The sequence below is a fragment of the Daucus carota genome, chromosome 5 (assembly GCF_001625215.2).
Source record: "Daucus carota subsp. sativus chromosome 5, DH1 v3.0, whole genome shotgun sequence".
NCBI classification, from domain to species: Eukaryota; Viridiplantae; Streptophyta; class Magnoliopsida; order Apiales; family Apiaceae; genus Daucus; species Daucus carota.
In genome coordinates this window covers 537,979-554,620 of record NC_030385.2, presented here as the reverse complement: position 1 = coordinate 554,620, position 16,642 = coordinate 537,979, and the positions used below count along the sequence as shown (strand labels likewise).

General features: G+C 36.5%; 4 protein-coding genes across 5 annotated transcripts; 3 read left to right on the top strand and 1 right to left on the bottom strand.

Moving 5' to 3' along the window:
- The first annotated feature begins 3,037 nt into the window (after nt 1-3,037).
- LOC108220833 (serine/threonine-protein kinase RIPK) lies at nt 3,038-5,137 on the top strand. Its single transcript, XM_017394698.2, has 5 exons — nt 3,038-3,527; nt 3,666-3,801; nt 3,905-4,041; nt 4,248-4,371; nt 4,477-5,137. The coding sequence occupies exons 1-5, from the start codon at nt 3,132-3,134 to the stop codon at nt 5,037-5,039; spliced, it is 1,356 nt and encodes a 451-aa protein (XP_017250187.1). The 5' UTR covers nt 3,038-3,131; the 3' UTR covers nt 5,040-5,137.
- A 2,033-nt stretch (nt 5,138-7,170) lies between these two features.
- LOC108222142 (trimethyltridecatetraene synthase) lies at nt 7,171-9,156 on the bottom strand. The gene is made up of 2 exons (XM_017396049.2): nt 8,174-9,156; nt 7,171-8,035 (listed from the first exon to the last, which is right to left on the bottom strand). The coding sequence occupies exons 1-2, from the start codon at nt 9,074-9,076 to the stop codon at nt 7,412-7,414; spliced, it is 1,527 nt and encodes a 508-aa protein (XP_017251538.1). The 5' UTR covers nt 9,077-9,156; the 3' UTR covers nt 7,171-7,411.
- Nucleotides 9,157-10,017: 861 nt separating this feature from the next.
- Nucleotides 10,018-11,361, top strand: LOC108221116 (uncharacterized). Its single transcript, XM_017395015.1, has one exon. It carries the CDS (start codon nt 10,018-10,020, stop codon nt 11,359-11,361), a length of 1,344 nt encoding a protein of 447 aa, XP_017250504.1.
- A 1,239-nt stretch (nt 11,362-12,600) lies between these two features.
- Nucleotides 12,601-16,523, top strand: LOC108223553 (RGG repeats nuclear RNA binding protein A). Of its 2 annotated transcripts, none has more exons than XM_017397876.2 (3): nt 12,601-13,813; nt 15,644-15,841; nt 16,023-16,523. In XM_017397876.2, exons 2-3 carry the CDS (start codon nt 15,647-15,649, stop codon nt 16,188-16,190), a joined length of 363 nt encoding a protein of 120 aa, XP_017253365.1. In that variant the 5' UTR covers nt 12,601-13,813; nt 15,644-15,646; the 3' UTR covers nt 16,191-16,523. The 2 variants fall into 2 exon arrangements, with proteins under 2 accessions (XP_017253365.1, XP_017253366.1); XM_017397877.2 differs by having other exon boundaries at nt 14,891-15,841.
- Nucleotides 16,524-16,642: the final 119 nt, after the last annotated feature.

Below are 16,642 nucleotides of genomic sequence, written 5' to 3'. Positions count from 1 at the left end.
TTAGGTAGTTTGCCCCATTTTGCAGCTTAGAGCTTAAAAGTTTGACTTTTGATTGTAACTAAGGTTTGCACATTCTACTTTTACCTGATTAACACATTATTACGGGTCTATGTTTATGGCTGTATCATATGATCTTTGTCAAGATTAGTTATTGAGGTGTGAAAGACGGCTAAAAAGTTCTCAAGGATAAGTAAATCTCGATTCAATTGTTTTGCTCAAAATTTGTATCTTCTTATTTGTCATGCAATAGATATCAAACACATAACACTACGTGAAGGACGAGAATATTTGTCAATATTCTGGCTCTGCCTCGGAATATAGTGCAAGTTATATGAAGAATATAAGACTGCTTCAGGACGAGAATATCAGTTGATATACTAGGTCAACTAAGTAGAATAAGGTTCCTCGTGAAGGTAAGAAATATAAGCATGCAATAGATTAGTATGGCATTACCAAGTTGGTGAGAAATGTCAAAAATTGTAGTGTTGTACCATATATGAATCCATGATGCTTCCCAACGTGAAATTCATTGTTGGTGTTTTCCACAACTTTATGGCTAAACATTGCAGACCATACGACATTGGGCCTGGTTCAACTCTGTGGACTTAAATTTTAGGTAGTATGCTAGACTTTGCAACTTAAACCAGTAGCTTGACTTTGATGGGTTTGCCCATTTCTATATATATCTATATCGATATTGAATGTGTTTGCTAAATTTATTTTCCGATCTTATTTATGAAGAAAAGTATATAATTTTTTTTTCATGAAATAAATTCTTATATTTTGTCAAATAACGAATATGAACAAATATTTTATATTTATATTCAAAAAAATTATAAAAAATATATTTTTTAGGAAAAATAAGTCCTTATATTTCGTGATGAAGATGTTGCCAAACTTGTCTCCACTTTTACCCCTCTCTATATATAATTATTGGAGGCTTGGAGCTATGTTAAATTTATTTACTTTGATTAAGCTTCCGAATGACTAGTTTAACTCCCTCTAATGACTTAATCCAGTTCAGACTGAACTCCCTCATAATGACTTAATTCACTTTAGCCATAATTTATTTCCACTAATGATTCTGCTAGCAAAGTTCTTGATGTGTTCGGCTAACTCTCATGATATATACTTGTTTACATAATTTGTTTCATGCTAAACCCGTTGTTGTTTTCGAATACTAGGGTTAGGAGTTAGACTGAAAACGGAACACGAGGGTTTCAAATGTGACTTTCACTTGTTTTTTATGAAATGAATTTAACAAATTCTTGCAATGTCTGCTAGACTCGAACATATATCGATACGAGAGACTATACAAAATTTCTTTGAACAAATATAAAATAATTTACAAATTTATGTGTTCAATCCTCAATGTATTCCAACTAAATATTTAATTTGTGATGAGATACACGTGAATTCGAAATAAAAAATTGCATCAACTTTAGTAAACTCGACAATATATAAATTCAATAAAAGTTATATTTGCAGCAAACTTGTTAAAGATAATTAAGTATAACTTAATACCTTCAATTGGAATTGAATTTGACCATTTATATTGATAAGACTTCATCAAATTTATGAAAATATAAATTTTCACCTTAAAATTTATTTTATTATTTTATTTAATGAATTTTTAAAATTTAATTGTAAAAATAATAACGGAGGGCGTAAGCAATGATTGAGTTCACAGAAGAATGATGACAGAATAATTCTAGAAGAGAAAAGATCAACATATGATGAGACTCCTCTGGAGGCCTTCATTTTCAAAGTTTTCACCTCATTATGTCGAATTATTATATTACAGATTATTAATTATTAATAGAAAAGCAGTAAACCAGATGAACATGATTTTGTACTCCATGTCACTGGCCAGTTCTTGACCTAGGGAGGAGCTTTGCCGTCTTTACCCTATATTTTAACTCTACTTTCTAGAAGCTGCAGCTTCATTATTTAACTCTCACTATGTACATATATTAATTGACACAGAGATACACCACTCACATAAACAACACATATATACGGACAAATGAGATTGACGACGATGCTACAACAACGAAATTTATTAAGGTTACAAATATTTCACAAGTCCGGGATCTTCTAGATACTTTGTAGCTTGCCCTGGCTCCTTGACATTTTCACAATGTTCTTTTAATATGATAAGATCGGAAATTTATCGGGACTTAAAATTAATCGATAGTAGAATTGTCTTCATCACAAGTAAAGGATAGATTTTATAATTTTATCAGGATTTGGATGGAAAATCGTAGAAGACGACTTAGAGTGAGAAATAATTATTTAATATAATTTCTTCATTTTTGATATTTTAATTTTAATTATTTAAGATAAAATGAATTGATTCATTTTGAATTATTTTAATTTTTTCCTTTTCGGCAAAAAAAGCTGTTCTCCAAATATGTAGGATTAAAATTTTCTCTTATTTTCATATCTTATTTGAAAGATGTGACATTTATTATATAACAACTCCTTTAACAGAAGCAAATGTGACATTTTGTTATGTACCTATCTCATTTGGCAACAAATGGTTGCAACAAGAAAAAGGGGGCCACTTAGATCATCAAGTAATTTAAAAAAAATAGTCAGGTACGAGTAGTTTATTTAAGCGAACGACAACCAATTGTACATAGAAAATGTTTAAACGTACTTGGCAAAAATAAAGTTTAAACGGAGAACTCGAACTGTAACCAGCTGTGCCGAAGTGTTGCTCATATTACAGCAAATAGTCCCTGGGTTTCCATATGTGGAGCTGCCAATCTTTCATCTATGCACCAAGTAGGTTTGATTTAAGTAACTTATTATAAGTCGAAAATGAAATCAAAATAAACACTATATCACTGTGTGTGAATGGGCGGTATAGCAACCGAGTAGGTTTGATTTAAGTAACTTATTACAAGGCCCTGTTTTTTCAAAGTCAATATAAATGCCTGATCCATTTTATACAAAGAAGAAACGAATCTTCCTTCCCCCTTCCTGTTCGTTAGTCCAAAACAATCTACGTGAGAAAGCTAGAAAGTTGGCATATGTACTTGTCACTTTTCATTTTTCATAATTTTAAGGCCTTATATATACAAGTCATTCGCTTCGCCAAACTTGTGTAAATCTTTCAACACAAAATGCTTCTCAAGATCATATCGAATTCTATCTTACCTTGTTGTCTCAAGCCACAGAGTAGCCAACAGATTGAGCCTGAGAATAAAGTCTCTAAGCAGATTTCTCCGAAAAGAGTGTCGCTTCTGGATATGAACAGAAACGACTCTACCGTGTTTTCGGATAAAAGTGGCCTCCCTGACTCGCTCATTGCATGGAAAAACATTCAGAATTTCACGGTCGAGGAGCTTAAATTGATCACAAACAACTTCTCGTCGTGTAATTACTTAGGCAAGGGCGGGTTTGGACCGGTTTATAAGGGGTTTATAGATGACCGGATTAGTACTAGTGGTGCAGCTCATCAAACTGTGGCTGTCAAGTTGCTGGATTTGAATTCGAGACAAGGTCATAGAGAATGGCTGGTGAGAATTTCGCATTTCACATTTCACATTAACATTACCTGCTTTGGTCTTTAGTTTACTCGGCCACTGGCAGAATATACAATATGATCCTCGTAAGTCCTACATTACTGACACTTGTTTGAATGCGATGTGTTGCAGGCTGAAGTTATATTTCTCGGACAATTAGCACATCCGCATCTTGTGAAGTTGATAGGCTATTGTTGCGAGGATCAAAACAGGCTTCTGGTTTATGAATACATCCCGCAAGGCAACCTCGAAAATCATTTGTTCGGACGTGAGTATCAATGACACAATCAGTATTAACTATTAAGATCGATGAACTAGTGCTTGTAAAGTTCGTTCATCGGGCTAAAATTTGTGTTTTGGTAATCTGGCAGGGTACTCTGATTCATTGCCCTGGTTGACGCGATTAAAGATTGCAGTTGGAGCTGCAAAAGGCCTCGCCTTTCTCCACGGAGGAGAACAGCCCGTCATATACAGAGATTTCAAAGCTTCCAACATACTTCTGGACTCGGTATAATTCCTAACACAAAATAGTGATTTGTTAAGATATTTAGTATGCGTATCTTATGATTCTCACTCAAATTTTGATATTTTGAGACTCTCACATCTACTTCCTATTATAGTATTTTATTATTAATTTTACGCGTTTGTGGAAGTTGCACATTTAAAAGCCGTTACATGAACTGTTGATGCTGATGCGCATGACCAATTTAATAGGATTTCGGTGCTAAACTGTCTGATTTCGGGCTCGCGTTGGACGGTCCACAAGGAGATAACACGCATGTTACAACACGAATCATGGGCACCGAAGGCTACGCTGCTCCAGAATACATCATGACTGGTAATTTACCATTACTTTAAGCATTCTCACATTACTGCAATAAACAAGTGTGTGATTATCAGGACTAATTGGCTGCTGACATATTACAATTCTCTGGAATTGCAGGTCATGTCACGACGAAGAGTGATGTGTATTGTTTTGGAGTGGTTTTGTTAGAGTTGTTGACTGGAAAACGAGCCATGGACACGAGTAGACCCACTCGAGAGAGGAATCTGGTGAGTTGGTTAAGACCACTTCTCCGGGACTCTCAGAGGCTTGACAGGATAATGGACCCTAGACTTGATGGCGCGTACTCAAGGAAAGGGGCCAAAAAGTTAGCTACTCTGGCTTATCATTGCCTGAGCCACAATGCTAAAACCAGGCCGACCATGGTCGATGTGGTCATGACTTTGGAGCCGCTACTGGACTTGAACGATATTCCAGTGAACTCCTTTGTATACACGGTTCCAACACAAGGGGAATGTACTATAATAAGCAATCAAAAACCCGATGAAACATATACAGGTGATGAAAAGAAAGAAGCTGAGAATGATTGCAGGGAGCAGGTGAACCAGGTGCACAAGAATTACATCCTCAGGTCATCGAGGTCTCGGGGAGCTGTGTATTCCGATAGTGTTCTGCATACAACTTTAGGTAATGGTTATGATATGCCAATAAACGTTGTATGAGTATTGGAACTTTAGGATAGCTCTGGAAATTTGTTATCAAAATGTACATATATTTTTTACCTTATTGTTCCAATTGTTAAAATGTTCTTTCATGTTGAGCTTATATTGTATCAATAAGTTGCAAAAAGAAGCCGCAACAAAATGCAAACAAGATTACAACGTTAGCATTTGGATTTTCCACTTGTCAGAAACTCCGAGACGATCTGGCTTTATATTTTTTCTGTCCTTGAATACATCTGATGATAATCTGCAAGATGTATTACTACCACTAGATTTGTTTATATTCATTTTATTGAATAGACTAAACCAGCAAGTCAAATAAAGCAGACATACTGTATCTCCAGCATACTTGTAACGAAAAACACGAGGGTAAGAAGGTAGGAAAGGCGAGTATTCTATTAATAAAGCTCCGGATGAAGCCTGGCCTCTAAAACAGCATAGTCAGATCATCTTTTAGCATTGAATTGGGCAGTTTCCAGTTAGATCCGTGCAATAGATTGGCCAAATTTGATTCGATGACCTTTGATCCTAAAGCATATCCAGGGCACATTCTTCTTCCAGCTCCAAATGGAAGTAGTTCAAAATCAGAATTGACCTATATTTTACAGTCTTGACGAGCTTTTCGTGTTGCCAGCAGGGGCGAACCAGGGTGCAATCTGAAAGTCTCTTTGACAATGGCTTGAATATAGGGAGATTTTGCATGTCATCTTCACTTACCCATCTATTTCTTCGGATGATTCTGTTGAGTTCTTCTGTTGCCTTCTTGAATATTTCAGGCTTGCATAAAAGTTCTTAATGCGCCCATTCCACATTCACTGCTGAGCTCTCAGTTCCACCAGCAAGGAGGTCCTGAAATAATTTGTTAAATGGATACTTCTATTTATTTATAAAAAGTTTTCATGGATTAAATGTTTAAAATATACCAGGATCAATGATTTAACACTATGCCTTTCAAGCTCAAGTCAACAAGATAATCCTTCATCACAACGTTAGGCCCTAAAGCGCATGAAGTTCTTGTATCATAATACTTGTTTCTTCTGGCCTGATGTACTCATACTACCGCATCCTTTTTCTGCTGAAAACCTCTGTTGCAAACCACATCCGAGCCAGTCTCCAACAAGGCCCGCACTGTGACCATGTCATATCGGAGTAATGGTATGCTAAGTACTTCGGCGAGGCAGTCTTAGGGCGGCCACTGGAATTTGCATCCATGTCTGTAAGAAATGTTTTTGCCATTTCTGCCGAAGATACTGTAACAAACCGGATATGATCCAAAACGCATCTATATTAAAATCATCTACATTCTAATAGAGCTCTAGGTGAAGTCTGGGCTCTGGAACTAAAACCAGAAGCTCTTTTTAGGAGTTGGAAGCCCAAATATCTCCTCTATATTCAAATCATCTTTTTGCAATGAGTTGGGCAATTTCCAAGTTCCAACTGAATCCATGCAATAGATTTTCCAAACTCTGATTCATGACCTTTGATCCTAAAGCATATCTAGACACATTCTTTTCACAGCTCTACATGGAAGTAGCTGAAATTAGTTCATATATATGACACCAATATTCTCACTGATTAAACTTTCGGGAACAAATTTATTTGGCTCTTCCCATATATAATGCAGGATCTCTTGTGAATTGTGATGGTCCATATACTTACCAGAATCCGGGTACCTTGAACAAATCGTATTTACCTATTATACGGTGTTCACGAGCTTCTCGTGGCGCTTGCATTAGTGCAACATGGTGCAATCTCATGGTCTCCTTGACAGTGCCTTTAAGACAATGGCTTTAATACAGGGAAAATATATAAATATAGGGTCCATAGACAGTCTATGGCTGTGGCCGACTTGGGTCGTATATGGTTTTCGAATAGTTGACTGAATATTCAACTTTAGCCTCTAAGATTATAATTTTTTTTAACACGTCGAGCGCTTAGACGGGAGTTGGTCAGTGTTTAAGCGTTGTACGAGATCATATTTGTATAAAAAAATTGTTATAATCCTGACCGTTGAATATTCATCCAACGTTTTGAAACTGTGGACCACGACTTATAAAGATATATTTATTTTCTCTAACAACAACTAATTATTTCAAATATATATATCAAACATCACATAAATATTCGTATCTATTTTTGCTGAAAATAAATATATTCTTATAATATAAGTTTGGCCAAGCACATCATGCATTTGACCACCTACTTTTAAAAACAAGCACGCTCGAACAAAAAATACGATTACAGTTAAAAAAAGATACTAATAACTGACTCTGATAAAACCCTTGTAGAAAATAATACTAATGACAAAGGTTTGAGTCAACAAACTTAACATGAAAAGCAGTAGCAAGATAAGTACTTGGGTTGATAAATTCCTAATAGAGTTGGAGAGGAAGTCTGGGCTCTGGAACTGTAACCAGTGGGATCTTCTTAGGAGTTGAAAGCCCAAATATTTCCTCCATATTCACTTCATCTTCTTGCATTGATTTCGGCAGTTTCCAACTGAATCCATGCAACAGATTTGCCAAACTTGATTCAATGACTTTCATTCCTAAAGCATATCCAGGGCACATTCTTCTTCCAGCTCCAAATGGAAGTAGCTCGAAATCCGTTCCTATGACATCGATATTCTTGCCAATAAATCTTTCGGGAACAAATTCATTCGGCTCTTCCCACAATGCAGGATCTCTCCCTATGCTCCATACACTTACCAGAATCCGGGTACCTTTCACAATATCATATTCGCCTATTTTACAGTCTTGGCGAGCCTCACGTGGTGCTAGCAGTGGTGCAACAGGGTGCAATCTCATTGTCTCTTTGACAATGGCTTGAATATAGGGAAGATTTCTCATGTCATCTTCTTCTACCCATCTACTTGTTCCAATCACTCGGTTGAGTTCTTCTGTCGCCTTTTCCAGTATTTCAGGCTTGCGTAGAAGTTCTGAAATCGCCCATTCCACTGTCACTGCAGAGCTCTCAGTTCCACCAGCAAGGAGGTCCTGATAAAAATTAAAAAAAAAAAAAAAAAAAAACTTGCTTCATTAGACCAGACCAACAAAAGTACTTACTGAATATGAGCTTAAAAGCAATCAAGCAGAACTTTTAAAATCTAATACTTTTCTTTAAACGCAACATACCTGTGTAAAGGCTTTAACTCCATGCCTTTGGATCTTAACCTCCAGATTTGGATCGTCGGCCAGCTGAAGCAAAACATCCACCATATCCTTAGCCACAAAATCTTGGCCTTCATTCTTCCTCCTCTCATTATGCTCGTCGAGAACATGCTCCAAGAACCTATCAAATTTGAAGCTCAGAATCTTCATCCTCTTCACATAGCCTTGCAAATCCAAAAAATCAATCCAAGGAATCGAATCTCCAATATTCAGCACACCATTTAAATAAAACAATTCCTCAATCATATCCGTAAACTCCTTAGAACTAACAATCCCACTCTCCTCTTCCTCATTGTCATCTGAATACTTTTTCCCCAACACCATGCGACTAATCACGTTCAAACTAACCTTCGCAAGATAATCTTTGATCACAACATTAGTCCCCGAAGCCGCGTGAAGTTCTTTCAACAATGCCTTTGTTTCTTCCTGCCTGATGTACTCATAAGACTGGATCCTTTTCTTGCTGAAAAGCTCTGTCACACACCATTTTCTGGCTTGCCTCCAGTACGCGCCATAAGGCGACCACGTGATATCGGAGTAATTATACGTTGTATATTTCCCCGAGGCCGTCTTGGGACGGCCACTGAAATTGGCATCCATATTTATGAGAAATATTTTGGCCATTTCCACGGAAGAAGCAATAACTACTGGAAATGAACCGAACCGGACCTGCATTATAGGACCATATTTTTTCGACAATTGGTGAATTGTGCGGTGAGGTAGGGGACCGATGAGGTTAAGGTTTCCGATGATAGGCCAGGGCTTGGGGCCTGGTGGCGAGTTGATTTTGCGGCGGTGGAGATAGGCAAGGACTAGAAAAAAAGACAGTGCTGCTAGTAAGAGTGCTGCACAAATTGTTAAGTCCATTATGGAAGCAAATGCAAGTGTGCAATGCTGTGATAATGGTGGAGTATAAGATAAACCGAACACAACACTTGTTTATATAACATTTCAGTAGAGCTAAGTAAACTCAGGGGACTTGAAATTAGTCTAAAAAAACAATCTTTAACAAGAATGGTACGTAAATGGTGACCTTTTGCTATGACGTCGTGGGTGTTTGGCAACCCATTTTGAGCCGGACTTCTCGGCTTATAAGCTAGAAGCACTTGTTCGTACCGTTTGTGTAAAAAGTCAAGAAGCACTTATAAAAAGCTAGGAATGCTAGTTTTTGTTTCAGGACTTCTACTTATTTCCCAAACATTTTAATCATATTTATAAGTCTTATCTTGCTTCTAACTTCTACTCCACTTATTTATTTTAAGCAATAAGCACTTATTTTAACCTCACCCAAACGGTCCCGTCATCTCTCTCGTGTTAAAAAAATATGAACTTTCACAGCATCAGTGTCATGATTTCATTGCTGACTAGACTAAGGTTCGGTAGAACCAGATGAACATGGAATCTGAAAAATAAGTAAACCGTTAACGTAGGAATTTGTTTGCGAGCAACCTACCAACATTTCGGAGAAGCAGCTACAATTCTATGTACTTGCAGGTATTTTACATTCATACATCTCACAATGAAGCATTCAGTTTTTTGATTCCAGTTCTTCATAATTTCATTATTACAACTCAGTTCAATGGTTTACAAGAGCTGTATACGGTACTGAGTAGATTTTATTGCATAGATTTTCTGGCTCATGGCAATATTTTTTAAAGACTTTGATTTATTGCAGAAATTGATAAGTTGCTCAGATCGATTGGTAATCTGTCAAACATTTTACTCAATTGCCACAGCCTCCTCCAGAGTACCTGCAAACTGGTCAGAATAATTTGGTTGTGGAGAAAACAAGTTACAATCTTGAAGAGATGGCAACTGAATTTCAAAGCCTATATCAACATTGCAATCCTGAACAGTTGGAGGTTTACAATGCTGTTCTCAGTTCTGTGGAGAAGAAGGAAGAAGGTCTTTTTTTTGTATATGGCTCCGGAGGATGTGGTAAAACTTACGTCTGGAAGACATTGATTTACAAGCTCCGGTCACTTGGCCAGATTCTTTTACCGGTGGCTTCATCTGGAATTGCTGCCACCCTAATGCCAGGCGGTCGCACTGCACATTCCCGCTTCAAAATTCCTATAATGCTTGATGACTATTCCTCATGTGCTATAACTCATGATTCTAATATAGCTGAGCTGATTAGAAATACAAGTCTAATCATATGGGATGAAGCACCTATGCAACATAGGTACGCATTTGAATGTCTCGATCGTTCTTTACGAGATATAATGAAATCTGTTGATCCAAACAGATACCAAATGCCATTTGGAGGGATTACAGTTCTCTTAGGCGGTGACTTTCGTCAGATCCTCCCAGTCATAAGTTATGCCTCTTGTGGTGACATTGTCTCTGCATGCATCACGCAATCATTGTTGTGGTGTCATGCCAAAATTTTTATCCTTCATCGCAATATGAGACTGAATCAAGGAAGCACTGCAGAGGAGGTTGAAGAATTGCGTCAATTTGCTGAATGGGTGTTGAAAATAGGTAATGGTACTCTCAAACCTCCTCCACAATCTGATATAACCTATGAAAAAGATGACATTGTTTTACCTATCAACTTTTGTGATCCTGATGTACTGAATTCTGTTGAGAACATGATAGAGTGGACTTATCCAGACTTGATGGAAAATTACATGTCACCTAGCTATATAAGTGAAAGAGCTATACTGACTCCTACTAACCAGGTAGTTGGGCATTTGAATTCTCAAATTGTTGAAAACCTGCGTGGTGAACACCACACCTATTTTAGTGTGGATCGAGCTGAAGACTACGGTGGTACTGCATCTAATTTGGGGTTTGCTTTTCCACCAGAGTATTTGAACGCTTTCAACATTTCTGGACTTCCTGCTCATGATTTGAAACTCAAAGTTGGTGCTGCTGTCATGTTAATGCGCAATCTCAATCAAACTCTTGGGCTATGTAATGGTACCAGAATGGTGGTGACAAAGTGTTTGCGAAATTGTGTTGAATGCGAGGTCATCTGTGGAGCTTTCGTTGGTTCAAGACACTTCATTCCTAGAATGGAGTTATCCCCGACTGATACCAAACTGCCTTTCAAGCTCATAAGGAAACAAATGCCGCTTCAGATATGTTATTCTATGACTATCAAGGGCTCTAATACCAATCTGTTGGAGTTTTTGATTAAATATTAAGAAACTAAGGATAAGAATACAGAACTGAATAGGATGTTTTTATGGGAAAAGACTTAATATTATTAGATTGGTAAACTGAGTTTATATACATCACATATAGTAACTGCTAATCTATGTACAAGGCAGTTGTAACTGTCTGTAACTTCCTAGAAACCAACTATAACTACCAGATGGCTACAACTACTTTATTTATTATTAGTTAATACCCAGATAACAACTAAGGAACAATCCAACATGATATTCTGCAGAAGCTAAAGCATAATTTCAACAATAATACTCAGTTGTATTGTGTGGACTTGGTGGGATCATATGTCGCTTATCGCTTCACAATATATCTTAGTAATATATTGTCAGGTCGAATGAAAAATTACTTTAGTTTTAAAATAATAATTGGAAGCACGATACTCATCGAGTCAAATGACTCTGTTTGAAAAGTTGCATGACCTATTTTGTCAAATGTGTTTCGTGTTAAATCACTCCCACTATATGAAAGTTTTTCGTGTTTAAATTAACCTCTTTTATTGGGTCAAGTGGATTAAAATACCTATGAAGCCATAATCAAGTAGTGGGGTTGCAGCTCTTGTCTTCCGTTCATAGCTTTATTACAATGTGAGAGTATAAATCCTTTTTAAATGCAAATCCTCTGTTGACCTGAATGAGACTCTTTCGTAAAGATGTTAATTTGCCAAGTCTTTTTTGTAGCCCTTGTTAAATACAATGTGAGCTTTCATAGTTTCGCTCGTAGAAGTTTGTGTTGAAGTAGTGCTTTGCTCATATTTAAGTTCATGTTAGAGTCAATTAACTTGCTTATGTCAAAGGCTGGGTTAAATAGAATGTTTAGAATATTATCAAAATTTGTCAAATGTTAAGTGGATTTATTAGTATGTCAGAGCTTTCTATTACGTTAACGCGGATTCAAAAGAATTAGGTCTTTGTGACAAAGAATGGTGGGTTAAATCATCCTATTTGATGGGTTGAATCATCTTATTTAGTGGGTTGAATCATTGTATTATATGTATTTGCTACCTAGTCTATCTTCTAAGTCTAGTGGACCATCTCACATTGTAATGTTGGTCAACCTTTATGTCAATGTATTTCGTGCACATCGTTTATGACTTTATGTTGTAACTTGTAAAAAATTGTTGGCTAACTCACTTGATTTGAATGAGCTTTGGAAGCTTTCCTTGGCTATATTACTAGTAAGATGGAAATAGATTAAATAAATTTTTGTGTCGAGAACATCGCATTTGAGTTCTTCTCTGTATTGAGAAGTTGAGCAATGTTAAGACTGCATTAAGTGCTTTTTTTTTACAATGTAGCAACAATAATGGTCTTCTTCCTGTTTATGTATTTTAATCCTTTATTGTACATTGATTTCTTATTTAGATACTAGTTTATTGCACACAAACCCACAAGCATGTTTTATTACATGCGACTCGATTTCAAATTTTTACAGATTGGTTAAGAGCAAATCAGTAGAAATTTTTCATTTTTGGGTAAGAAATGAATGCGTCATGTATTTACGCACTTCCACTCGAATAACCTGTCTAGCTTAATTGATTAATATATTAACCAGATATGAAGGTTTGCTTGTAACTTTTTGTTGCGGGAATATACTAGTAAATGGTAGAGAAGTAGAGTTTTAGGTTGCTTTCGGAACAGAATGGAGCTGGAGCTGCAGTAGAGTTACGGATCATACTTGGAACAGAAGGGTTTCGCCAGTGTGATTGTATATCATACTTCTGTTCAGATGTTATTATGGTCTGTTATTACTTTCACTGGCTTGTCTAATTAAAATGACCACTGTTATGAATCTCAAGTACGGATAGAAAGCTTTATTTGTTGAATTTGGATTGAGAGTTGTGTTTGTTCTATGTGTAAGGATAATTTGTGTGTTACACTACTTCCTTTGGGCAAATTTATTAGCAGCTTAGTGCTATATATTATAAAATTCAGTGCACTAACAAGTTGGTGAATACATTATATGTGCACCAAGTGAAGACTATTGACAAATTACATAAATGTTGTGGCAGATGGTTACAGCCTACAGGCAAACATGTGAAGGAAGCCGAATGCATGTCTGTTTTTACTTCAGTGTTTTGTTTTGATTGAAAACGACAGACAGATTGGATAAATGTTTTTTGACTCAGAATTATTTAGTAAACTTTCTTTTGAAATGTGGTAATCTGGTATTCAATTGAACAAGTTTCGTGGCAATGTGTATGCTTCATTAGATAACTACCAGTATCAGAATTCTTTTACAAATATCTAACTTTTTAAATTTTGTGTTTTACTGATTCCACATGTGTGGTGCTTCCACTTTATTGGTTCCACTCAGTCTACTTTTCACCAAGTAAAAGCTGGATAGTCTTTTACCTCTACCTCTGAACAAGAAGCAACAATATGCTGTACTTTATCTCACTATATATGCTACTCTTCCATTCCAGTTCAGGTAATTTCATTGTTCGTATTGACACTTTATATTAGTCACTTGTGGCGTATTTTTGTGTTTTAATGATGCTACAGTTCATAATAAAAGGGTAGACTTTCATAATTATATTAAGAGTTAGTTTGGGATCATGCTAAGGCTGGTACTTAGTATCACATGTTTACTAATAAAAAGTGACAAAGTGATTTCTATTCATCCTCACACACTATTAGATCATGTTTAATAATTTGGATCAGGTGGTATGTTTTGGTTGAATTTAAATATTAAAAAAAATTTAAGTAGTTTGTTGAAGTGGAATCTTAGATATTTGTTGTATTTGTGTTGGACTTACCAGATAGTTTCCGAACTTGCGTAGCATTCTGTCCCCCACCCCCCCACCCCGTGTCGCGTACTTGCAGTTGCTACTGCCAACAATTGTGCTAAGTTGCAGTCATACTTGGCTTTGAGTTTAAGAAGCCCTTGTTTTCCCAAATAACCTGAAGATGAAGTCATCTTTCATTTGAATCTGAAACGGCTTGTCCAATTGTCAAAAATGTTGGCATCCTTATGAAGCCATATATTTCCTAGGAAGGTTTATATTCCAACAGGCCCCGTTGTGAAAAATCTACCAGCAAAAGATATTCCGGTTTTGTTTCCTGCTTTATATGTCAAACTAGAATGTCTTCTGACCAAATACTCGAGCTTTATAGTTTTGGAGACTAACTTTTTTTTTTTTCGTTCCATCACATATACTTTGCCATGCTTATTCTGATTTTTTTATAATACATATATGTTATTGAACTCAGAATTCAACATATAATATATCTATAGATTTTAATGATGTAACTAAGGTTTTGGGAAATATTAACATAAATCCTCCTCTTGATGTTTTATAGTATCCACCTTTTAGCGACAAAGAATGTTGTAATATTCATCTTCTAGCAAATGAGCTTCTTGCTGCATTTTTTCCTCACATCTTCTTGCTACATAGCTCTTCTCCAACTGGCATTTTTATTTGTTATTGGCCCTGACAGGTTTTGTTGATTTTTTGCACTAGCTTTTGTAGAAACCTTTTCTTTAATTTCCTTCCTTTTGGCCTAGGCATGCATACAGATGTCGAGTTGGCTCCATTGGATTAAATTCTGATTGCTCGTGTGTAGATATTCTGCAAGTATCATCGCAGATGAAGATTGAAAGATGGAGATATAATCTTTCCTTTCTTTCATACGTCATAATCAGAGTTACTAGCATATAATTTCTTTTTTTTCTAGAGCTGTACATTTCCTTATCTTCGAATAATATTGATCCCTTCGCTTTCAATACAAATACCCCATCTTTGTTTTTTTTTTGTCTGTTGTAAACCGAAATAGTTTCGATTAAATAACTGCAATGCTTCAGGCATTAAGAAGTTTTGCTAGGTTTCTGCTGGAAGTTGCTTTTTATAGATTCAGTAGATTTCTTCTGAACTAGTCATACGAATCGATATAGGTTAGAGCTGAATCTGGAGTAATGGTGTGATTCCATTCTTCCAGTTCTTCTACCTTGAATCTCCTTAGATAGTTGATCAAGGATACTATAAACCTTACTAAAGAGTGCTCGAAGGCTAGTGTTATAAAACACAGCATGCTGTCTTTAATTGTCAAGTCCTCTAAATTCGTCTTCAAATTCTTCACAAGGCTCATTTGTAAGGATGGACTTTTTCATGACAAACTGTTTTTTAGGACATTATAATGATTTGGTAGGAAAAGCATATCACTTTGTCACTGCTGTCTGTATTAATTTAACAGTAGTCAGTTATGAAAAATAAATGTTTCCAATTGCTGAAAGCCTGAAATAAAACTTCTTTTGTAATAGGAAATGACTCTGGAGGAGTGCGAGAAAGAACGCAATGAGAAAAGGAAAGCATTGCTGGCACTGAATTCTGAAGAGAGAAAGGTTGACTTTGATAAAGATTTTGAATCAATGAAGCTTCTTTCAAGCAAGAAAAATGAAGAAGAGATACAGCGGTCTGACAAAGGCAAAGAGGTGGCTGAGAAGGCGAAAGCCAAGAAGGTAAATTCTTTGCTCTTACTACCATGGAATTTGGTGGACAGGCTGATGCTGCAGCGAGAATCGTACTCGCAGTACTATAATTGATTGTTGTGCTAGATCCCTATACCATGTTTTGTACCACGGAAATGTTTTGAACTCATTTATGATTACCATCTTATTGTACATATTTAATCTTGTATAGGCTGTCAGCATTAGTGAGTTTCTAAAGCCTGCTGGAGGAAACTACTATGGCCCTGGTCGTGGTGGTCGTGGACATGGCCGAGGTCCAAGAGGAGGTCACAGTGGAAACAATGTCCGTGCACCAGCAATTGACGATCAAGCCGAGTTCCCTACCTTGGGGTCAAAGTGACCGAGAGATTTCCTTTCTGCCACAGATAGGTTGTCTTTGGTGGTTCTTAGTGGCGGAATGTCAACAGGAATGTTCTAAAAATTATCTAAAAGTCTTTTGTGTGCAAATCCAGAGCTATGCATCAGACTTGTATGGCTGTGAAATAAACAAGTGAAATAACAGCGGTCTTTGCAAAAAAGAACAAAAATAATAGACGAGTGACTAGTGGAGTTAATGATACAATAAAAGATTGGGCTCAATTGTCATAGCAAATGGAGAAGCAATTGCATGCTTATAAAGGAAGGAGCAACATCTAACATTTACACATTCACTTGAACAACAGAAATTCATGTACTACAGTCTCTGTCTGGCCCTGCCTTGGACCAACTCAACTGGTCTGGTGGCTTATTATTTCAATTCCAACTCCAACTCCAACTGACTCATGTACACCCATCTTTGGGCAAGTCATTTCA